At 41.8% G+C, this 25,448-nt stretch overlaps 1 protein-coding gene across 4 annotated transcripts in view; it reads right to left on the bottom strand.

Annotated features, from left to right (window-relative positions):
* Positions 1-25,448, bottom strand: part of LOC128650449 (serine-rich adhesin for platelets-like) — a 376,989-nt gene that overhangs the window by 170,360 nt on the left and 181,181 nt on the right. For all 4 annotated transcript variants that reach the window (XM_053704393.1, XM_053704394.1, XM_053704396.1 and 1 more), the window contains exon 5: positions 5,769-5,903. In XM_053704393.1, the coding sequence (XP_053560368.1) occupies positions 5,769-5,903 (135 nt within the window). The remainder of the gene's footprint in view (positions 1-5,768; positions 5,904-25,448) is intronic.

Raw genomic sequence — 25,448 nt, 5'->3', positions numbered from 1 at the left:
AGGGTCTGTGCCAGTCTCCTACAGGTATATTATCACAGGGTCTGTGCCAGTCTCCTACAGGTATATTATCACAGGGTCTGTGCCAGTCTCCTACAGGTATATTATCACAGGGTCTGTGCCAGCCCCCTAAAAGGTATATAATCACAGGTTCAGTGCCAGTCTTCTACAGGTATATATTCACAGGGTTCTGTTCCAGTCTCAAACAGGTATATAAACACAGGGTCTGTGCCAGTCTCCTACAGGTCTATAATTACAGGGTATGTGCCAGTATCCTACAGGTAGATAATCACAGGGTATGTGCCAGTCTCCTACAGGTTTATTATAACAGGGTCTGTGCCAGTCTCCTAGAGGGTTATTATTATTATTATTCTTTATTTATAAAGCGCCAACAGATTCCACAGCGCTGTTCATGGGTACAAGGATAAAAGTACAATACAATACAATGTAAAAGACAATAGACAAAGATTAGAAAAACAAATACAGGGGGAATTGAGGGCCCTGTTCCTGTGGGAACTTACAATCTAGATGGGTAGGAGGGTGAGAAACAGGAGGTGGGGACTGCAAAGGCGAGAATGATGTTAGTGTGGAGTTAGATGAGGGCAACTATTAGGCAAGTGGAATTAATTTGTTACTGATTTGGAGATAGGCTTCCCTATCAGGAGGTGGGGACTGCAGAGGTGGGAATGATGTTAGTGTGGAGTTAGATGAGGGCATCTATTAGGCAAGTGGGATTAATTAGTTACTGATTTGGAGATAGGCTTCCCTGAACAAGAAGGACTTTAGGGAGCTTTTAAAGGAGGAGAGGTTAGGGGAAAGTCTGACAGCTCAAAGAAGTGCGTTCCAGATGGTTGGTGCCGCACAAGAGAAGTCCTGTAGTCTAGCATGGGAGGAGGTGATGGTAGAAGATGCAAGGAGCAGGTCATTGTTGGATCTTAGGGGGCAGACTGGAGTAGATTTGTTGATGAGTGAGGACAGTGAGGGTGGGCAGCATTGGTGAGGGCTTTGTAGGTCAGGGTGAGAATTTTGAATTTAAGTCTACTGTGAATGGGGAGCCAGTGAAGGGACTCACAGAGAGGTGCAGCAGAAACAGAGCGTCGAGAGAGGTGAATTAGTCTAGCAGAGGCCTTTAGGATGGCTTGAAGAGAGGAGAGGTGGGAGTGATGGAGGCCAGTTAGTAGGTTATTACAGCAGTCAACTCGGCAAATTACCAGGGAGTGGATTAGCTGTTTAGTAGTTTCAGCACTCAGAAACAGACAAATTTTGGAGATATTGCGTAAATGGTTGCCACAGGATGAAGAGAGCAATTGGATGTGGGGTATGAAGGACAGATTGGAGTCAAGCGTAACTCCTAGGCAGTGGACTTGGGGTGATAGTGGTGTCACCAACAGTGATTGAAAAGTTAGAAACCGGGGTAGAATTAGAGGGGGGATTATCACAGGGTCTGTGCCAATCTCCGACAAGTATATTATCACAGGGTGTGTGCCAGCCTCCTACAGGTAGATAATCACAGGGTCTGTGTCAGTCTCCTACAGGTATATAATCGCAAGGTCTGTGCCAATCTCCTACAGGTAGATAATCACAGGATATGTGCCAGTCTCCTACAGATTTATTATCACAGGGTCTGTGCCAGTCTCCTACAAGTATATTATTACAGGGTCTGTGCCAGTCTCCTACAGGTATATTATCACAGGGTGTGTGCCAGCCTCCTACAGGTATATAATCACAGGTTCTGTGTCAGTCTCCTACAGGTAGATAATCACAGGATCTGTGCCAGTCTCCTACAGGTAGATAATCACAGGGTCTGTGCCAATCTCCGACAAGTATATTATCACAGAGTGTGTGCCAGCCTCCTACAGGTATATAATCACAGGGTCTGTGCCAGTCTCCTACAGGTATATTATCACAGGGTGTGTGCCAGCCTCCTACAGGTATATAATCACAGGTTCTGTGTCAGTCTCCTACAGGTAGATAATCACAGGATCTGTGCCAGTCTCCTACAGGTATATAATCGCAAGGTCTGTGCCAATCTCCTACAGGTAGATAATCACAGGATATGTGCCAGTCTCCTACAGATTTATTATCACAGGGTCTGTGCCAGTCTCCTACAAGTATATTATTACAGGGTCTGTGCCAGTCTCCTACAGGTATATTATCACAGGGTGTGTGCCAGTCTCCTACAGGTATATTATTACAGGGTCTGTGCCAGTCTCCTACAGGTATATTATCACAGATTCTGTGCCAGCCTCCTACAGGTATATTATCACAGATTCTGTGCCAGCCTCCTACAGGTAGATAATCACAGGACAGTGCCAGCCTACTATAGGTATATTATCACAGATTTTATGTCAGCCTCCTACAGGTATATAATCACAGGGCCTGTGCCAGTCTCCTGCAGGTATATAATAACAGGGTCTGTGCCAGTCTCCTACAGGTAGATAATCACAGGGTCTGTGCCAGTCTCCTACAGGTAGATAATCACAGGGTCTGTACCAGTCTCCTACAGGTAGATAATCACAGGGTCTGTGCCAGTCTCCTAGAGGTATATAATCACAGGACAGTGCCAGCCTACTATAGGTATATTATTACAGGGTCTGTGCCAGTGTCCTACAGGTATATAATCACAGGGTCTTTGCCAGCCTCCTACAGGTAGATAATCACAGGGTCTGTGTCAGCCTCCTACAGGTATATAATCACAGGGGCAGTGCCAGCCTCCTACAGGTAGATAATCACAGGGTCTGTGCCAGCCTCCTACAGGTATATAATCACAGGGACAGTGCCAGCCTCCTACAGGTATATAATCACAGGGTCTGTGCCAGCCTCCTACAGTTATATAATCACAGGGGCAGTGCCAGCCTCCTACAGGTAGATAATCACAGGGTCTGTGCCAGCCTCCTACAGTTATATAATCACAGGGGCAGTGCCAGCCTCCTACAGGTAGATAATCACAGGGTCTGTGCTAGCCTCCTACAGGTATATTATCACAGATTTTATGTCAGACTCCTACAGGTAGATAATCACAGGGTCAGTGCCAGCCTCCTACAGGTAGATAATCACAGGTTCTATGCCAGTCTGCTACAGGTAGATAATCACAGGGTCAGTGCCAGTCTCCTACAAGTATAAAATCACAGGGTCTGTGCCAGTCTCCTACAGGTATATTATCACAGGTTCTGTGACAGCCTCCTACAAGTATAAAATCACAGGGTCTGTGCCAGTCTCCTACAGGTAGATAATCACAGGGGCAGTGCCAGTCTCCTACAGGTATATTATCACAGGTTCTATGCCAGCCTCCTACAGGTATATTATCGCAGGTTCTATGCAAGCCCACTACAGGTATATTATTACAGGGTCAGTGCCAGTCTCCTACAAGTATAAAATCACAGGGTCTGTGCCAGTCTCCTACAGGTATATTATCACAGGTTCTGTGACAGCCTCCTACAAGTATAAAATCACAGGGTCTGTGCCAGTCTCCTACAGGTAGATAATCACAGGGGCAGTGCCAGTCTCCTACAGGTATATTATCACAGGTTCTATGCCAGCCTCCTACAGGTATATTATCGCAGGTTCTATGCAAGCCCACTACAGGTATATTATTACAGGGGCAGTGCCAGCCTCCTACAGGTATATTATTACAGGGGCAGTGCCAGCCTCCTACAGGTATATTATTACAGGGGCAGTGCCAGCCTCCTACAGGTATATAATCACAGGGGCAGTGCCAGCCTCCTACAGGTATATTATCGCAGGTTCTATGCAAGCCCACTACAGGTATATAATCACAGGGCCTGTGCCAATCTCCTACAGGTATATAATCACAGGGTCTGTGCCAGCCTTCTACAGGTAGATAATCACAGGGTCTGTGCCAGCCTCCTACAGGTATATAATCACAGGGTCTGTGCCAGCCTCCTACAGGTATATAATCACAGGGTCTGTGCCAGCCTTCTACAGATTTATTATCACAGGGTCTGTGCCAGCCTCCTACAGGTATATAATCACAGGGTCTGTGCCAGTCTCCTACAGGTATATAATCACAGGGTTTGTGCCAGTCTCCTACAGGTATATAATCACAGGGTCTGTGCCAGCCTCCTACAGTTATATAATCACAGGGGCAGTGCCAGCCTCCTACAGGTAGATAATCACAGGGTCTGTGCTAGCCTCCTACAGGTATATTATCACAGATTTTATGTCAGACTCCTACAGGTAGATAATCACAGGGTCAGTGCCAGCCTCCTACAGGTAGATAATCACAGGTTCTATACCAGTCTGCTACAGGTAGATAATCACAGGGTCAGTGCCAGTCTCCTACAAGTATAAAATCACAGGGTCTGTGCCAGTCTCCTACAGGTATATTATCACAGGTTCTGTGACAGCCTCCTACAAGTATAAAATCACAGGGTCTGTGCCAGTCTCCTACAGGTAGATAATCACAGGGGCAGTGCCAGTCTCCTACAGGTATATTATCACAGGTTCTATGCCAGCCTCCTACAGGTATATTATCGCAGGTTCTATGCAAGCCCACTACAGGTATATTATTACAGGGGCAGTGCCAGCCTCCTACAGGTATATTATTACAGGGGCAGTGCCAGCCTCCTACAGGTATATTATTACAGGGGCAGTGCCAGCCTCCTACAGGTATATAATCACAGGGGCAGTGCCAGCCTCCTACAGGTATATTATCGCAGGTTCTATGCAAGCCCACTACAGGTATATAATCACAGGGCCTGTGCCAATCTCCTACAGGTATATAATCACAGGGTCTGTGCCAGCCTTCTACAGGTAGATAATCACAGGGTCTGTGCCAGCCTCCTACAGGTATATAATCACAGGGTCTGTGCCAGCCTCCTACAGGTATATAATCGCAAGGTCTGTGCCAATCTCCTACAGGTATATAATCACAGGGTCTGTGCCAGCCTTCTACAGGTATATAATCACAGGGTCTGTGCCAGCCTCCTACAGGTATATAATCACAGGGTCTGTGCCAGCCTTCTACAGATTTATTATCACAGGGTCTGTGCCAGCCTCCTACAGGTATATAATCACAGGGTCTGTGCCAGTCTCCTACAGGTATATAATCACAGGGTCTGTGCCAGTCTCCTACAGGTATATAATCACAGGGTTTGTGCCAGTCTCCTACAGGTATATAATCACAGGGTCTGTGCCAGCCTCCTACAGGTAGATAATCACAGGGTCTGTGCCAGCCTCCTACAGGTATATAATCACAGGGTCTGTGCCAGCCTCCTAAAGGTATATAATCACAGGGTCTGTGCCAGCCTCCTACAGGTATATAATCACAGGGTCTGTGCCAGTCTCCTACAGGTATATAATCACAGGGTTTGTGCCAGTCTCCTACAGGTATATAATCACAGGGTCTGTGCCAGCCTCCTACAGGTATATAATCACAGGGTTTGTGCCAGTCTCCTACAGGTATATAATCACAGGGTCTGTGCCAGCCTCCTACAGGTAGATAACCACACATCTATGCCAGCCTTCTACAGGTAGATAATCACACATCTATGCCAGCCTCCTACAGGTATATAACCACAGGGTCTGTGCCAGTCTCCTACAGGTATATAACCACACATCTATGCCAGCCTTCTACAGGTATATAACCACACATCTATGCCAGCCTTCTACAGGTATATAACCACACATCTATGCCAGCCTTCTACAGGTATATAATCACAGGGTCTGTGCCAGCCTCCTACAGGTATATAACCACACATCTATGCCAGCTATCCTTCATGTATAAATTGGGGTGGACTATACATACTCACCACAAGCTCTTGGGAGCCTGACACAAATGATCTTCTGCCAGTCCTGGCTGGCTGTGCCACTTTGCTTAGTGCCTGCATTACTGCATCCTGTGTCACCTCCTCTACGCTTCTGGCGCTCAGCACCACAGTGGCCTCCTGAGTAAGGAAGCAAGACAGTTCAGGTTCGAGATGTTGTACTGAGATGTCATGAAGACTTAATACCTAAAATCACATGGAATCATCTGCACAAATGAGTCACAGATAACGTATACTGGGTTAGATTACAAGTGGCGAGCTATCGCATTTTTCACTTGCACCCTGACTGCGCTCAAAAAGGGAACAATAAAGGTGGGAGAATTAGCGTGCATATTACAAGTGAAAAGTAAAAAGTTAGCATACAAGCGTACTATCTTCAGGAGCGCGTAGTTAAAAAAAACTTCGCTTGCATGCTAACCCAAAGCTAACCCAACACACAATAGACCAGCTGCGCTTAACCCAAAGGTAGTAAATGTTGTGGGGTTTTTTTTTAGTAATATTTATTTCTATATATATCTGATGATTTTTTTTTTTTAATATCCTATATTATAAAAGGCCAAGGCCAAGTGTGTTTGTCTGAAGCCGTCATGCGCAGTAGAGACTGCACGCGGACAAACACACCTGGCCTTCAGCTGCAGAGTAGTGCGCACTGTGGAAGCTGCCTGGTGGGGGCGTGACCGGCGTCGGGCGTGCCATGATGGGGGCGTGGCCGGCGTGCGTGACGAGGGGGCGTGGCCTCACGGGAGCGCGCGGGAGGGGCGTGGCTGGCGGGAGAGACCAAAACAGAGGAAGGAAGGAAAGAAAGCGAGCAGAAGAGGGGGTAAGAGCAAAAGAGGGAGAGAGAGCGCAAGAGAGTGGGAGAGAAAGAGGGGGAGAGAGAGCACAAAAGAGAGGGGGGAGAGAGGGGGGAGAAAGAGAGGTGGGAGAGAGAGAGAGCGCAAAAGAGAGGGGGAGAGAGCGCAAGAGAGGGGGAGAGAGCGCAAGAGAGGGGGAGAGAGCACAAAAGAGGAGGAGAGAGAGAGCGCAAAAGAGAGGGGGGAGAGTTTAAAAGAGAGCGCAAAAGAGGGGGGAGAGAGTGCAAAAGAGAAGGGGGAGACAGAGTGCAAAAGAGGGAGAGAGAGAGCAAAAGAGGGAGAGAGAGAGCGCAAAAGAGAGGGGGAGAGAGCACAAAAGAGAGGGGGAGAGAGCACAAAAGAGAGGGGGAGAGAGCGCAAAAAAGAGGGGGAGAGAGCGCAAAAAAGAGGGGGAGAGAGCGCAAAAAAGAGGGGGAGAGCGCGCAAGGGGGAGAAAGCACAAAAGAGAGGGGGAGAGAGCGCAAAAGAGGGGAAGAGAGAGAGCAAAAAAGGGGAGAGAGAGAGCAAAAGAGGGGGGAGAGTGCAAAATAAGGGGGAGAGAGAGAACTCAAAAGAGAGGGGGGAGAGAGAGAGAGAGCGCAAAAGAGAGGGGGGAGAGAGAGGGAGCAAGGGTTGGAACCGCGGTACCTAAAAAATTGGCCCGTGTACACAGGCTTTAGGACTAGTCTATTTATAATTGAGCAAATATATATATATATATATATATATATATATATAAACAAGATTCTATCCCTTTAAAGAATTATTTTGAAACACTTGGTAGTGTTCGTGAGAAAGATACAGTATGTCTAGGGGTTTTTCAGAAAGAGGAAATTGGAAAGGAATTACACAGAAACACCATCAATAAAAAGAAGGAATGAAGGGAATGTCAGAGACAAAGAGGGAAGGAAAGGAAATAAAGAGTGGATATTTTTAATATAAGAAGTATCATCTTAATGAACATTGAGCTCATGCACGTGAAGTTACCCTGGAGTGAACACTGATTGGCTAAAATGCAAGTCTGTCAAAACAACTGAAATAAGGGGGGTGTCTGCAGAGGCTTAGATACAAGGTAATCACAGAGGTAAAAAGTGTATTATTATAACTATGTTGGTTACGCAAAACTGGGGAATGGGTAATTAAGGGATTATCTATCTTTTAAAGCAACAAGAATTCTGGTATTGACTGTCCCTTTAAAGTCAGCACCAATGGACACTTTTTTATTGGTAGAAATCATTATTAAACCAGCGGATAAAGGTCATAATGGACCAACCCCAATATCATGAAGAATGTATAAAACAATGTAGGACAGTAAAAGCATCAAACACTGCACTGTAATTAATATATTAAAGGGACACTAAACACAATTTGTTTCTTTCATGATTCAGATAGAGCAGACATTTTAAGCAACTTTCTAATTTACTAATTTTTATCAATTTTTTTGTTCTCTTGCTATCTTTTTTTTAAAAACTAAGGCATCTAAGCTAAGGAGTCAGACATTTTTTGGTTCAGACCCTGGACAGCACTTGTTTATTGGTGGGTGCATTTAGCCACCAATCAGCAAGCACAACCCAGGTGAACCAAAATGGGCCAGCTTCTAAACATACATTTTTGCTTTTCAAATAAAGATAGCAAGAGAATGAAGAAACATTTATAATAGGAGTAAATTAGAAAGTTGCTTAAAATTGCTGCTCTGTCTGAATCATGAAAGAAAAAAAATGTGGGTTCAGTGTCCCTTAAAGTGATACTAATGCTTATAGAATTCCACAATCGAATGTCCACCTTTAAGAAAAAAATGGAGGAGTATACTAATAATGGTTTAAGAGATGGAGTTTTAGAAAAAGATGAGAATCAATTAATTCATTTTTAATTTCCCAAGATACCAACGTTTTATAGATTGCCTAAGATCCATAAATATATTAAGAAACCACCTGGTAGACCTATAGTCTCTGGCATTTCATCACTAACCAGTAATTTATCCCAATATATTGATAGAATATTGCAACCATATGTAAGTAAAACTAAAGCATATTTGAAAGATACTTTACATATATTACAGATATTACAAAATATTCAATGAAAAGAAGATTACTGGTTGGTGACAGAAGATGTTTCTTCACTTTACACTAATATACAAAAAGAAAAAAGTTTCTTAGGTACTAAAATAGTGTTACAGGAATATATGGAGGAGGATAAATTATCATTTATCCTTCAAGGCATGGAAATTATTATTGGCACAAACTGTTTCTGGTATTCATCTAATTTTTATCTACAGATCAGAGGCACGGCGATGGGCATCAGTTTTGTACCCAGATATGCCAATCTCTATATGGTAGCATGGAGATGTGTGGGATAGTCATAAGTGGGATAGAGCCTCGTGGTCCATTGCCGTTTTATTGACGATCTCTTTTTTTATATTGAAAGGACCACAAGAAGAGTTGGATAGATATTGGCATTATATAAATATACATTAATGGAATATAAAGTTAAGTTGGGAATAACATAAGGAATAAATTATTTTTTTTAGATTTAACAATTTAAACAGAACAAGGCAAACTGAAGACAATTAAATATTTTACAAATGTTGATGTGAATAATTATATCAATACAAAAAAGTTGCCATCATTTTAGATGGTTAAATAATATCCCTAAAGGTCAAATATGTCACCTAAAGAGTAATTATACTGATGAGAATGTGTTCAATAATCAAGCTGAAATATTAAAACAAAGATTTATTGAAAAGAACTATTAAAGAATAGAAGATAGATGATGATATAAAAGATATAAAAAGGAAAGATAGGCAGAAATGTATAAAATATAAGGACAAATAAAAACTAATATGGAAGAAGGGCCTATAATTATTGGCAGCAACTTGCAAAGAGATACAGGAGGTGTACATACATAAACATTGGGATATTTTTAAGAGAGACTATTTCCTCTATTTCGCTAGACACTCGTGGTATGTGGGCAGGGGGCTGGGTCTGGCACGTTTCACAGGTCTATTGGTCTCTCCCTCGGATGAAGCAGCCAATAGAGCTGTGAAACGCGTCAGCCCCGGTCCCCGCCCACATACCATAAGTGAAAAATAGCAAAATAGAGGATCAGCTGTGCATCTACACATTGAGTGCTGACCTGCTCACGCTATTAAGACCACTGGTTCACCAGTGGCTTTTATACATACACTTATATTGTGGTACTTTTATTAACACGCCTTTATTATCAAGGCTTATTTTATTTGTGTTTTATATGTTCATGTTTGTTGTGTAACCAGGCGTTTTTGTGGCCAAATAAATATTACTGTTCTTAGTGCTAAACTGTATATCAGCACTTCATTTGAACTCCTCCTCTCTATACCCCACTGGGGGATCCCTCACTGAACACATTAATACGAACGGTGCACGAATAGGGGAGACTGAGAGTGACAAAAGGAGAAGATACGCCTTGAAAACATCATAACACTAAGGCCTTTTATATACCTCATAACATTTGAGGTAGAATCAGGTGAGTGCGTTTTCAATTATTCCTCACCACCTATACGAATCGGCTGAAACAAACAACACTAGGAGCACACCCTGTGCACTTGTCCCGCTTTCTGTTTTCTAGATCTGTATTGGAGGATCCTCTTTTGGAGGCAAATCTACTTGTGGACTGAGCCACACTCCTTTGGGGACACATTGGAACGAGTCCCAGAGAAACAGAGAGACACTTATATCTGTGGACTTGCCAGATCTACTGTATTTACTAACTGTAAAGACTGCTGCTATTTGTAGCATTGGATCAGTAGAGAATGTTATGACCCTGTTTGGGTTTGTGTACTACCATTATAATAGTGTTATCTAATTGTATAAACACGCTTTTTTCAGTTTTTTCTTTTGCGCTGTTACATCTCATACATATATATATATATTTAAGTGTTATACTTTATTTTATGTTGTGCTTGGTGCAAAGTTTCTTTTTAACCCTTTCACTAAACGTTAGGTCTTCAGGTGCTCTAATTCATGTAGAGCATCAATTTACTATCAGTAAACGAAAGACCGCTCAAACCCACAGGCAGCAATACATTTCTATTTCTATTTCTACCCACTGCTGTGCTGCCAGACGTTGTATTTTTCTCATGTTGGATACAGTTGGTTCGTGGTTTTGGAATCAGCATTGCTCGCTGCCTTTATGGAATAATACTCTTATCATAGTTAGACCTTTGTGTCCAAGTTTTGTACTTCAATTTTAAATTGTTGCAATAAATTTCTTTCTTTCTACCCACTGCTGTGCTGCCGGATGTTGTATTTTTCTCATGTTGGATACAGTTGGTTCGCTGTTTTGGAACCGTCATTTCACGCTGCCTTTGTGGAATAATACTCTTACCGTAGTTAGACCTTTTTGTCCAAGTTTTGTACTTCAATTTTAAATTGTTGTAATAAATTTCTATTCCTACCCACTGCTGTGCTGCTGGGCGTTGTATTTTTCTCATCCATTTACTATTAACTAGTGTAAGTTAGCACGGTTGTGATATTGCTTATCATGACCAGTGCTAACTTTAGTGGGCCACTTGAAATCTAGTCCATATTATTTACTGGAGCTAATGTAATAAGGAATGCAGTATAAGGAATATATAGTCATATAAAATCCAATACTCATATCTTCAATAACATAAATATTAAGTAATTATTCTGACTCTAACATTTTATATATAAACAGTACAAAACATATAGGGGGATATTTATCAAAGCGTCAACTGAAAATGCACTGGAATTCCGCATTGTAATTGTCGCGAGATTGATCCGCGTAGTTATCAAAGCGTCAAAATCAGCAAATGTTATAATTTGTGATGTAACATACAATCCTGCAATCTCAATCCAACACAGATCAATATAAGTTGAAAACCCATGGAATTCGAGCAGAATCGTGTTCATTTACCCTCCTATTTGACACTATTTGAAGCTCTCACGAAGTAAACAAAAATTCTACAGTTACGCTCATGTCTTTTTCGACTCAGCGTATCTGGTATTCAATCCGCCACCCCTTAAGCAGCGGATGCCATAGAACTCAATAGGAGTCGGAAAGCACAGAAAGCTTATGTTTGATGCTGCAAGAGAATGAAGTATATGACATAATAAAAGTAAATTAGAAACTTTATTACAATTGTATACCCTTTCTAAATCAAACAATATTATTGCTACACATTTGGTGCACTAGTAGATATAGAGATACAAATGAAAAATACATTATTACTTATGGATTATGATACAACTTTGTCTCTCATTACAAAGCAAGGGGACAATATTATATCTACATATTTGATGCAATGTTTTGCCCCAGACTTGTTGCACTAATAGATATAGAGATAAAAATGAAATAAATACACAACATAATATAGTTAACTTCCTTTTTATTTGTTGGAAAAATCTATGTGCACCATGTTTAAGCCATGTAATACAAGTCCCACTCTCCACTTCTCGCCATATTTGACCTCAACACTTTTCACACCAATTATGACGCAAGCTCCAAAATAACCCACACACTAGTGAATTTTTCCACCACTTTTGATTGGAATATGCATGATCACATGATTTATGACATCAGTCAATCTGATTCAAATACACATTATTAACTATCACTAACAAATCAAATTGCTCAATACTTGTGTCATTGATCACTTATCAGAACTTGTAAGTGCCATTTGTTACATTGTGTATTATACTTTGAAAGTACGAATATGTGAAATTAGTATTAAATATAAACATGGATACTGACATTAGGACACACAGTGTAATATTTTAGACAAGAATTTTAAAATTCGAATTGATGTTTGATTTAATATAATCTTAAACTGATAGCTCAAAGGGATAGCCCACCTAACTTTAAACTGTCATGATTCAGATACAGCAGAAATTAAAATCACCTCTTTACTGTCATGCTATTTTCAGTATATTTCTTCCTTCTCTTGAATTTCTTTTTCAGTAAGAAATGTCATCTTATATGCCAGCCCATTTTATAACACCTGTGTAGGGGTGGTTTTTAAAACTAGATTGCAATCAGGAGGGGTTAGACAGGTGCAGAGAGAAACCTGGCCCAGCTCTTAAAAGGATCAGGAAAACCCAAAATATTCTTTCATGATTTGGATAGAACATACAATTTTAAAGGACTTTCCAATTTACTTCTATTATCAAATTTGCTTCATTCTCTTGTTGTCCTTTGCTGAAGGAACAGCATTGCGCTGAACACATCTATTTAGCCAATCGCAAGAGACAAATGTGTGCAGGCACCAATTAGCAGCTAGCTCCCACTAGTCCAACTTAAATTTTCACTTTCTTATCCCTTTAAAATATCCATTGATTGCAAATAAATACATATGATACTCTGATTACGTTATATTCGCAATTATTCCTGCTCAGACTAATAATACATTTACAATATATACATATCCTATAATATAAAAGGCCAAGTGTGTTTGTCCGAACCTCTCATGCGCAGTAGAGACAGCATGAGGACAAACACACCTGGCCTTACCTGACATGCTGTTTGAGGCAGTGGGGCAAAAGTGTGCATGGCGGGGCAGGAGCGTGGGCGTGGACAGGCGTGACCGGGCATGGTCAGGAGCATGATTGGGCGTGACAGAGGCGTGGACAGGCGCGGTCGGTGTTAGAGAGAGGGGAGAGAAATTGAAAGAGAGTAGGAGAGACAAAAAGAGATAGGAAAGAGCTAAAGAGAGGGGGAAGAGCAGAAGAGAGGAGAAAGAGCAGAAGAGAGGGGAGAGAGCAAAATAGAGGGGAAAGAGCAAAATAGAGGGGAAAGAGCAAAATAGAGGGGGAAGAGCAAAATAGAGGGGGAAGAGCAAAATAGAGGGAAGAGAGAGAAAAAGAGAGGGGGGGAGAGAGAGCAAAAGAGAGGGGAAGAGAGAGAGAGCAAAAGAGAGGGGGAGAGAGAGCAAAAGAGGGGCAAGAGAGAAAATAAGAGGGGGAAAGAGAGAGAGCAAAAGAGAGGGGAAGAGAGAGAGAGCAAAAGAGAGGGGGAGAGAGAGCAAAAGAGAGGGGGAGAGAGAGCAAAAGAAGAGAGGGGGGAGATAGAGAGGGGGAGAGAAAGGAGGGGAGAGAGGAGGGGAGAGAGAGAGGGGGGAGAGAGAGCAAAAGAGAGGGGGGAGAGAGAGCAAAAGAGAGGGGGGAGAGAGAGCAAAAGAGAGGGGGGAGAGAGAGCAATAGAGAGGGACTGAGAGAGAGCAAAATAGAGGGGAAAGAGAAAAAGAGGGGAAGAGAGAGCAAAAGAGAGGGGAAAGAGCAAAATAGAGGAAAGAGAGAGAAAAAGAAAGGGGAGAGAGCAAAATAGAGGGGGAGAGAGTGCAATAGAGAGGGGGAGAGAGAGAACAATAGAGAGTGTGAGAGAGAGAAAAAGAGGGGGGAGAGAGAGCAAAAGAGAGGGGGAGAGAGAGCAATAGAGAGGCGGAGAGAGAGATCAAAAGAGAGGGATGGAGAGAGAGAGCAAAAGAGAGGGGGGAGAGAGAGAGCAAAAGAGAGGGGGGAGAGAGAGAGAGCAAAAGAGAGGGGGGAGAGAAAGAGCAAACGAGAGGGATGGAGAGAGAGAGCAAAAAAAGGGAGAGAGACAGAGCAAAAGAGAGGGGGGATAGAGCACAAAAGAGAGGGGAGAGAGCGCAAAAGAGAGGGGAGAGAGCGCAAAAGAGAGGGGGAGAGAGAGCGCGCAAAAGAGGGGGGGAGAGAGCACAAAAGAGAGGGGGAGAGAGAGCAAAAGAGAGGGGGGAGAGAAAGCAAAAGAGAGGGGGGAGAGAAAGCAAAAGAGGGGGAGAGAGGGAGCAAAAGAGAGGGGGGAGCGAGAGAGCAAAAGAGAGGTGGAGAGAGAGAGTGTAAAAGAGAGGGGGAGAGAGAGAGTGCAAAAGAGAGGGGGAGAGAGAGAGTGCAAAAGAGAGGGGGACAGAGAGAGCACGCAAAAGAGGGGAGGAGAGCGCAAAAGAGAGGGGGAGAGAGAGCAAAAGAGAGGGGGTGAGAAAGCAAAAGAGAGGGGGAGAGAGGGAGCAAAAGAGAGGGGGGAGAGAGAGAGCAAAAGAGAGGTGGAGCGAGAGAGAGCGCAAAAGAGAGGGGGAGAGAGAGCAAAAGAGACAGGGAGAGAGAGAGCAAAAGAGAGGCGAGAGAGAGAGCAAAAGAGAGGGGAGAGAGAGAGCAAAAGAGGTGGAGCGAGAGAGAGCGCAAAAGAGAGGGGGAGAGAGAGAGCAAGGGGTGGGACCGCTGTACTGCAAAAAATGTCCCGTGTAAACGGGCTTTAGGACTAGTAGTGGTATAAATAAACAAGAGATATGACAGACAACATTGTTTAGAGCAAAAAAAGGAACTTAGGGACATGTAAATATGTTTGCAAAAGATTTCTGACATAACACACACACACATATATATCTATATATACAGTATATATATATATATATATATATATATATATATATATATATATATATATATATATATATATATATAAAGGAAAAATCCGGACAAATAGCTGTCCACTTTATTCTCTGATCCAAACGTATCATTAAAACAGCAATAGCAGCAATTAGAAAAAAGGTAATTTGCTGCAGTTTGTACTATGTACAATGGGTAACTATGGCCTAGATGTTAGGGTGAATAGGAGCACTAGTGTGGGTGTGGTCTGACGCGTTTCAGCTCCTATGGAGCCTTACTCATAGACAGCATAATGCCCCTCTGTTATGCAGAGTTATATAGGCTGCCGCTAACCTATTTAGTGATTGGTCACTATGACCCACTCCTGCTAACCAATGGCTAAGTGTGTAAAGGAGGGAGAAGGAAAGAAGGAAATAAACCTCCCAGCTAATTAATTGATAAAGTAACTAAATATGAATTAATATAATTGTGCATATAAGAAAAGATTTTTTTTAAATAATTAAATGGATATTAATATTTAATGTTACTTAAAAGAGAAATAATCGAGGCGTCAACATAAATACACCCTAGCTTAGTAAAAACTGAAATCTATTAATAATAATAAGGAAGGGAGATTGAAATTATGGAATCCAAGTATGCTATCTCTTTAGAAATCAATGAAGAGCTTTTGATAACCTAGATTAAATCCTGGTCTGATTCTAAATCAAATTTGTATGTATGATTCGGTGTATAAAACCCAATTTTAAATTTTAAAGAAACAGAACTTATGAGTGGCTTACTCAAGTGTACTTATTGTAATTTGGTATAATACTTAATAATTGTATATTCTCTCCTACAATATAAGTGACCTCTCTTTCTTTATTGTTGGTGAATGATTGGGAACGTTTTATAGTGCTTAACTCAGAGCTTTAAGGTATATTAAAATATATAATCATATCCTAAGAAATGAGAAATTAATATATATATATATATATATATATATATATATAATACAAACTGCACCAACCTTGCTATAGGTAGGTGTGTGAGACTCAATCCTTATAGATACTTGTATTTTTGGCAAATTACATATGGTTATATCTGCCTAATTTATCAGTGGTTTATCAAGTCGGTCTCTATGCTAAAACCAGATGGTTGTCTTGTACCTAGGGTAAAGAACCAGAAGGCTTCTTTTTTCAGAAGATCCTTGGATCTGTCCCCTCCCGTTGGTTTCTTAACAATCTGATCAATTACCATCCATGAAAAATCCCTCACATCCCTACAATGTACTTCTACAAAATGTTTGGCGGCCCCTGTGGCTAAATGACCACGCTAAATGTCATTGAGATGGGCTCGTATCCTCTCCCTTGCTTCTCGAGAGGTACACCCTACATAGTGCTTATCACATTTGAGGCATGTGATCAAATAGATCACAAATGAAGACCTACAATTAGTACATTGAAGGTGTGAATATACTTTCTGTGTGGTCATTGATTGAAACAGCTTGCTCACTGCAACATATCCGCAAGCCTTGCAAGTACTGTTGCCACATTTAAAATGTCCTTTCTGTGACAACCAACTACTAGGTTTCTTTAGTAGTGAAGGGGATAGTCGATTCCCTATTGTCATATTATGTCTAGGAACACAGAAACATCCTTCCCTTATTTCCTCCTTCAGATTGTCATCAGCCAATAAAATTGGCAGATTTTTCCTTAGGATCTTGCACACTGAGTAATATTGTGAGCTATATGTTGTCACAAACGTGCTTTATTCTGTTTTTTTGCATCCCCTAGCAAAATTGATCTATCTTTTTGCAGTACATCATTGAGAGCTCTGGATAGAATATTCTTATTATATCCCTGCTCTAAAAACTTTTTTGTGAGAGTTTTGCTCTCATGCAAAAAGCTGTCATCCTCTGAACAGTTCCGGCAAAGTCTTAGGAACTGACCTTTAGCTATTCCATAACTGGTATGCTTGGGAGGGCAGCTCCTTGCATGCAGAAAGATATTAGATGCTTTCGGTTTAACATATAATGATGTACTCACCCTTTTTTCATTGGGAAAACCTATTAAGGTAATATCAAGGTAGGGTATTTGGATTTTATCATAGCTTGAAGTAAAACTCATGCCTACCTTATTGTCATTGAGGTAGTTGATAAAAAGTTCACAGTTTGTCTATGAATCGGACCAAACAAACAGGAGATCATCTATATAGCATTTATAGCTAGTTATAGATGCCAGAAATGGATTTTGGTCAGTATATAGGTGTGTAAGCTCCCACCAGCCCATAAAGATATTGGCATAGACTGGGGCGAACTTCGCACCCATGGCTGTCCCCCTTTGTTGCAAACAGAAATTCCCTGAAAACTCAAAATAATTGTACGTTAGCAAAAAGTCTAACACTCTCAATATGTATTGCTTTAAATCTGCATTGAAAGTGCTAAACTTGTCCAACATAAATTTGGTGGCTTCTAGCCCTTTGTTGTGTGGGATGGCAGAATAAAGCCCAACCACATCAACTGTAAGCCAACCCATATTAGCGTTCCAGGTATGATCTTTCATCAATCTTAAAAGGTGCTTGGTGTCCCTAAGGAACGAGGGTAGCTTATAGACTAGAGGTTGCAATAATGATTCCAACCAATTGGACAAATTTTCAAACAAGGAACCAATGCCTGAGACAATAGGACGTCCTTTCACCTCCACCAAGGATTTATGTACCTTGGGGAGGTGATGGATTATTGGAACTACAGGATGTTTAATGTGAAGGAATTCAAAGGTCTCATCATCAATTAATCTCTGGTATCTACCATCATCAAGCAAATCCAGAGTGAGGGCTCCAAAGTGTTGTGTAGGATCCCCGGGTAACCTAATGTACACATCCCTGTCCAAAAGTTGCCTTTCTGCTTCCATTATGTAATAGGATTTGTCCAACACCACGATGGAACCCCCCTTATCGGACTGCTTGATGACGATATTGTCAATTTGCTGGAGTTTTTTAAGGGCTAACTTTTGATTTTGTGTCAAGTTGTCCTTGGTTTTTTATTCTTCCTTTTCTAGTTTCAGTAGATCCTCCTCCATTCTTTTGTGGAAAGATTCCAACACTTGTCCCCTATACTGTATGGGATAAAAGATGGATTTGGGCTTGAAGCCCATATGGCAACCCACTAGACTCTCTTCCTCATGATTATATGACAGAGGAGGACATGATTCTATGACAGAGAAGGATATGATTCTATGACATAGGAGGATATGATTCTATGACAGAGGAGGATGTGATTCTATGACAGAGGAGGATATGATTCTATGACAGAGGAGGATATGATTCTATGACATAGGAGGATATGATTCTATGACAGAGGAGGATGTGATTCTATGACAGAGGAGGATGTGATTCTATGACAGAGGAGGATGTGATTCTATAACTGAGGAGGATGTGATTCTATGACAGAGGGGGCTATGATTCTATGACAGAGGAGGACATGATTCTATGACAGAGGGGGCTATGATTCTATGACAGAGGAGGATATGATTCTATGTGTCAGGGTGCTAGGAATCAGACTGAGAAGAGAAGTGCAAAAATAATCACACCTTTATTAATAGCAAAAAATAATAAAAAGTTCCCAAGTCAAATAACAAGCCAGGAATCATAACCAGAGCTGGTAGTCAGATGAGCCAAGTGAGGAGCCAAAGCAAGTAGTCAGTATGGCCATAGAAGGAAGTGCAGGAAATGAGCAGCATCACACAGTATGCACCAGAGTCAGCAAGATAGGTAAGTAAAATGGGTGCCACATGGCAAAGCACATGGCAAACACAGCAGGGGAAAAACCCTGACAGTACCCTCCCCTCAACAACCCCTCCCCCACGGGAGGACAAAAAGGCTTATTGGGGAAATGGGCATGGAAGGCACGGAGGAGAGTGGGAGCATGAACATCAGAGGAGGGAACCCATGAACTCTCCTCTGGACAGTAGCCCTTCCAGTGAACCAAATACTGTACGCGGCCCCTGGACATACGAGAGTCAATAATGCTGCTGACCTCATACTCCTCATGGTTGTCGACAAAGATAGGACGGGGACGAGGCAACACAGTGGTAAACCGATTACAAACCAATGGTTTCAAGAGGGAGACATGAAAAACATTGGAGATGCGCATTGCAGGAGGAAGGTCAAGAGTGTAGGCCACAGGATTGATCCGTCGGAGTATTCGAAAAGGACCAAAATAACGGGGAGCCAGTTTATTGGAATGCACATGAAGGTTCAAGTTGCAAGAGGACAGCCAAACTCTCTCACCAACCTGATAGGAAGGTGCGGGCAGATGCCTATGATCAGCCTGGAACTTTTGGCGCTGCATAGAACGATGAAGACAATCCTGAATCTGCACCCACGTGGAACGGAGTTGCCGGAAATGCTCCTCCAAAGCCGGAATACCCTGAGACATGAATGAATTGGGCAACAAGGATGGTTGAAACCCATAATTCGCCATGAACGGGGATAACTTGGAGGAAGCATTAATAGCACTATTACAAGCAAACTCTGCCCAAGGTAACAGTTCAGACCAATTATTGTGGTGATCTGAGACATAGCAACGGAGGAACTGTTCCAGAGCTTGATTAGACCGTTCCACAGCCCCATTGGATTGAGGGTGATATGCCGAGGAGAAGGAAAGCTGGATCCCCATTTGAGCACAAAAGGAATGCCAAAATCTGGAGACAAACTGGCTACCCCGGTCCGACAATATCTCCTTGGGTAACCCATGTAAACGGGTAAACGCAAAAATTGAAGCAAGCTCCTGAGCGGTAGGCAACTTCTTCAAGGGAGTGCAATGTGATATTTTAGAAAAAAAGTCAACCACCAAAAGGATAACAGTATTGCCATTGGAAACAGGGAGCTTGACAATGAAGTCCATGGAAAGATGTGTCCAAGGACGCTCACCATTAGCAATAGGTTGAAGAAGACTAACAGGAAGACATTGAGGAGTCTTATTCTGTGCACAAACTGAGCAGGAGGCAACATACGCAGCAACATCAGAACGAAGAGCTGACCACCAGAATTGTCGAGTGAAAGACCAAATCATTTGGTTCTTGCCTGGGTGACCTGCGGCTTTAGGATAGTGGCAAGTGTGCAAAAGTTTAGTTCGAAGATTCTCAGGAACAAAACACTTACCAATAGGTTTCTCAGGAGGTGCATTGGTTTTTGCAGCCAGGATCTCCTCCCCTAAGGGAGAAGTCAAATTAGTACATATGGTAGCCAAAATATGGTCAGGAGGTATAACTGGAGTAGGTACAGACTCCTCCTTGGACAGAAGCGAAAATTGTCGAGAGAGGGCATCAGCCCTAACATTCTTACTACCAGGCAGGTAGGAGACCACATAATTAAACCGAGACAAAAATAGCACCCATCTGGCCTGTTGGGGCGACAAACGTTTTGCTTCAGATAGATAAGTTAAATTCTTGTGGTCAGTAAGAATGAGCAGTGGCACGCTAGTACCCTCGAGAAGATGCCTCCATTCCTTGAGTGCCAAAATTATGGCCAGTAATTCCCTGTCGCCAATTTCATAATTGCACTCCGCTGGAGACAATTTCTTATAAAAGAAACCACACGGATGCAAGGAAACGTCAGGCGTAGGACATTGAGACAAGAGGGCACCTACTCCAGTCTCAGACGCATCGACCTCAAGAACGAAAGGCAGGACAGGGTTAGGATGAGCCAGAACTGGAGCGGCAGCAAAGGCAGTCTTAAGACTATCAAAGGCCTTAATGGCAGTAGGTGACCAATGGAGTGGCTCATTCTCTTTACGGGTCATGTCTGTGATAGGTTTGACCAAGGAAGAAAAGTTTTTAATAAACTTTCTATAGTAATTGGTGAACCCCAAAAAACGTTGAATAGACCGAAGACCAACTGGGCGAGGTCACTGTAGAACTGCATATAACTTGTCAGGATCCCTGGAGAACCCTGCAATGGAGATAACATAACCTAGGAAGGTTACTTGAGTCTGATAGAACTCACATTTCTCGAGTTTACAAAACAGGCCATTTTCACGAAGTCTCTGAAGAACCCATTTAACATCAGAACGATGAGCCTCAAGTGTGGGTGAGTGTATGAGGATGTCGTCTAAGTACACCACAACACACTGTTGCAACATATCTCGTAGGACATCATTCATAAATTCCTGGAAAACAGTAGGAGCATTACATAGGCCAAAGGGCATTACAAGGTACTCATAATGCCCGCTCCTGGTGTTAAATGCTGTTTTCCATTCATGGCCCTTCTTGATCCTAATGAGATTGTACGCTCCTCTCAAATCAAGTTTAGTAAAGACCGTAGCTCCCTTGAGGCGGTCAAAGAGTTCCGTAATGAGCGGAATAGGGTAAGCATTCTTAATTGTAAGACGATTAAGACCCCTATAATCGATGCATGGTTTTAACTCGCCACCCTTTTTCTTCACAAAGAAGAAGCCAGCCCCTGCAGGAGAGCAGGATTTGCGGATGATCCCCCGCGACAGAGCATCTGCAACATACTCCTCCATAGCACAATTCTCCGCAACAGACAGAGGGTAAACCCAACCCCGAGGAGGAATGGCTCCGGGTTGCAGGTCTATGGCACAATTGTAAGACCGGTGAGGAGGCAACGTACCGGCATGCACCTTGTCAAAAATGTCTAGGAACTCTCGGTACTCCTCTGGCAATTGAGATACGGAAGACATGCACAAGACTAACTGGTTTCCGAAGACAAGTGGAAATACATTGCAGAGACCACGACAAAATTTCAGACCTGCGCCAGTCGAGACTGGGATTGTGCTTTTGGAGCCAAGGATAACCCAGAATAACCGGAAAATGCGGAGAGTTTATCACCTGGAACTAGGGATGCACCGAAATTTTGGCCGCAGAAAGTTTCGGCCGAAAATTGCATTTTTTGTTATTTCGGTTTTCGTTTTTTTGCCTTTTATTTTCGGTAAAATTATTGTGTAGCATATTTCAAATTTGATGCCAGCCTAGAGCTGCTGTTTGAGTTCATTACTTGACTTACTGTTTTGCATATAATAATAGTTTTCTAGGACTATACTTTATTGATAATTGGTAACAAAACAAAAATGGTTAAATCTGATTCTGTTACACAGAACTAAATAAAGAATACTACTAGCGATGCACCAAAATTTGGCCCGCCGAAAATGTGCAATTCCAATTACGGCCCAAAGAGGACAAAAAAGGCGAAAAATGTACAGCCCTCCCCTGTTCTATTGAGTTACATGTCTATCCTTAGCATAAGGTGAGCAGCACAGCACTGGCATGGTACACAGAGCACACACTTAAGTACCATGACATGATGATATTTGAAACCAGCAGAGCCCTTTTTTTTTTTTTAGAAGGAAACCAAAGTTCTGAATAGTAAATACAGTAATTAAAGGAGGATAAGAACTAGGTATATCATTGTAGCCCCTTCAGAGATAAAATCTATATGAAAAGTTGTATGAAATTTGATATGAAATCTATATATAAAAAAGAATAGTCTTTCCTCTCTCAAAAAGCCCACCACATAACAGTGTACTTAGTGCACTTACTGTCTTATATATGTTACTTAACTCTATTTTTTTTCCCATTTAAAACTTTAAGATGTATAATTTAAATTTTGAAATCTATGATGTGAATTTCCCATTTTTCAGTTCAATCCATCTCTAACAAAAGAAATATGAGATTGAGGCATAAAGTAAATGTTAGACATGTGTGAATTTAGGGCACTGTATAATTATATACTCTAAATTGCATGAATTGATGTGTGCATATATTCCATCCCATTGCTAAATAAGAGTACTATGTACTGCACCTTTAAAAACCCTAATTGATAATTGAGATTTCTACCAATCAAACCCTAGTATAGGGTTCTTAAGCAGGAGTGTCTGTATGTTGTTTTAGGACTATGAGTACGGCGCAAGCCGAAACATGTTAGTCTGTTCTTTTCAAATAGGGTATGTTCCCTCTGTATTTTAAATATTTCTAAATAAAGAGACTTTTTTTAATTGCAGCAACTGACATCTTGTAATTTTTGAGCTTTAATTTTTGCCCAAGTCAGTTGCTGCTTTTCTACTAGCTGCACTGCAGTCCGGACTTGCTAATACCCTCTCTCTGGATGATATCCTTTCAACTTTGGTTCCCGAGGATACAACATACGGCATCAGGATAAAAAATTGTGGAAGTACCTATTTTGGTGCGATTTAACAACAGAGGATTTTTCGGCAGAGAAGCTTGAAACAGCCCGTGGATTGATTAAAGTTCCAGCAGACTCCAAGCCCAGTTGCCCAGGGTGTACCATTAACAGACGGAATCCAGGAAGTGACGTCACGCCCCACGTGTGGCGATACGGAAGACGCTGAATCCGCATGGTGTGGACGGACGGGGTCCGGAACAGCGCATAGCAAACCAGCAAGACCTAGGACGATCCAGGTCAGAGGTACCGGGGCACAGAAGGGAGCGGAGGTATATGTATTCATATATATATGTATCTGCATGAACAGAGACACTGGTTTACTGATTGGGACTTTTCCATATCCGCTTAAAATCCTTTAAAACCCTTTACATTATTGCTTTAAGGATTACTAGCCACACATTGATACTCGGGAACAAGTCACATAAGGGTTATCTGAATAGCGCAAAATATATATACATAAAAGGTCAAAAGAATAACGAAGGGGCTTGATAACCCACTGTTTATTGTCCATAGAGAGAGGGGAGCACAGCATACTTTGCTTGTTATTACTGTCACTACTTAGAAACAGAAAATAAAAAGGAACTATAGCTCAAAGCTTGTACGGACATTACTATATAGCAGTTATTTTGTTCTGTTGCAACAAACCATTCCTTTTTTCTTATTTGTATTTTTGGGTGTTTGGGCAAAACCCCTGGTTTCTGTATTGCAACAATATGCAGCAAGATATGATTCAAGAGGGATCAACTGTGATCACCTATTATTCACTAAAAGAAGTAAATGAGAGGGACTTTGACAATGTGGAAATAGAGCATATATTCTCACATGATCGAAAAAGTTTTGATTTGCCTATGCTATTTGATGAGATGGAGCGCCTTTTAATCAAGGAAAAGAAAATTAAATGGGATATTTGGACTTTAGAAAAGTATCTAGCCCTTAACATGATACCAAGGGGCTTGCGAATCAGCAAATTTCCAACTTTTGAAACTGTTGATCAAGAGTTTATTGATATGTGGAACCTTATTCTAAGTGACTGTTCTGGCCGACTAATGAAACTACTGATAAGTCATAAAACTGAAATGTTAAATGCAATCAGGGTTGATATTTGTGATGTACAAACACTTTTAAACAATTTTTGTGCCAGTATTGATTTTCCCAAATTTGATGCTGTGTTACAAAAAACAATCAGAGAGGTTAAGGAGGAGATTGTTAGTATCAAACACAGCAAATTTTTAAGGGACAAATCAGATTATGATAACAACAAAATCTATATTTGGAACAGAGGCCAAAGATTCCAATATAGGAGGAGTCAGAACAGGGGGCATAGGAGAGGAAGAGGCAGGAGACAGAGAGGTAGGGGTAACAAAAATGTTACTTTTTCAGATAGTGAGGCAGAGTCTGGGGATGATGGTGCATATTCAGCTGAGGAAGAAACCCTCCAGGATACGGTAAAAAGAAACACTAATTATAACAGATTTTCTGGACGGGGGAACATGCACACTAGAATGGATATGAGACAGGGTCCTAACAGGGTATATGCAGTCCAACACTCTGGTAAACCCAGCTTTCAACAACATAATACACACCAACAGAGAAAATATCAACCATCTGTAAACCCTGTTCCATCTTATGAACAACAATCTATGAATGTATCAACAAGTAGAGATGAAGAGTTTTCACAGATGGAACAGGTTTTTCACATGGGTCAGCGGTCCAGGGGAGGTGGGACAGCAATCACACTACCCGAACAAGGGAGGTACCCAGTAAGACAAACCAGGATGCCATCAAAATACAAACCGTCATAAATCTCTCTGATCACACCTTGACAAAAGAAGAGTACAGAGTGTTGAGTTTGGGCCTGGGCTTTGTGCCCACTGTAAGTTTTAATCTGTTCAATACAATGTTGGATCTTAACAAATTTGTGCGCAACCTAACACTCTGTAAACACTTCAGAAATAATGAATCAGAAATTTCTATAGAACAATCCCAGGGGCAAGTAAATTCTAATATCTATCAAGGGTTTCAATTCCAAGATACATGTGACCTCATAGCTCTGAGGGGGTTGGAACATGAGACAATAACTGATACCACTAATACACAAACTACATCGCATAAGAAATATAAAAATCCCTCTACTTTCTACCCCATCCAGAGCAGAGGAAACACTATAGAGACCTTTTATAGAAGAGTTGAGGCTGACTTGAGAAAACTGAATCATGAGAAAAAAACAGTTAAAAATAATCTAAGTGTACTTGAAA

This window comes from Bombina bombina, chromosome 2 (assembly GCF_027579735.1).
Source record: "Bombina bombina isolate aBomBom1 chromosome 2, aBomBom1.pri, whole genome shotgun sequence".
Classification (NCBI taxonomy): domain Eukaryota; kingdom Metazoa; phylum Chordata; class Amphibia; order Anura; family Bombinatoridae; genus Bombina; species Bombina bombina.
Note: the sequence above shows the minus strand (reverse complement) of the source record. Positions and strands in the feature narration are given on the sequence as shown.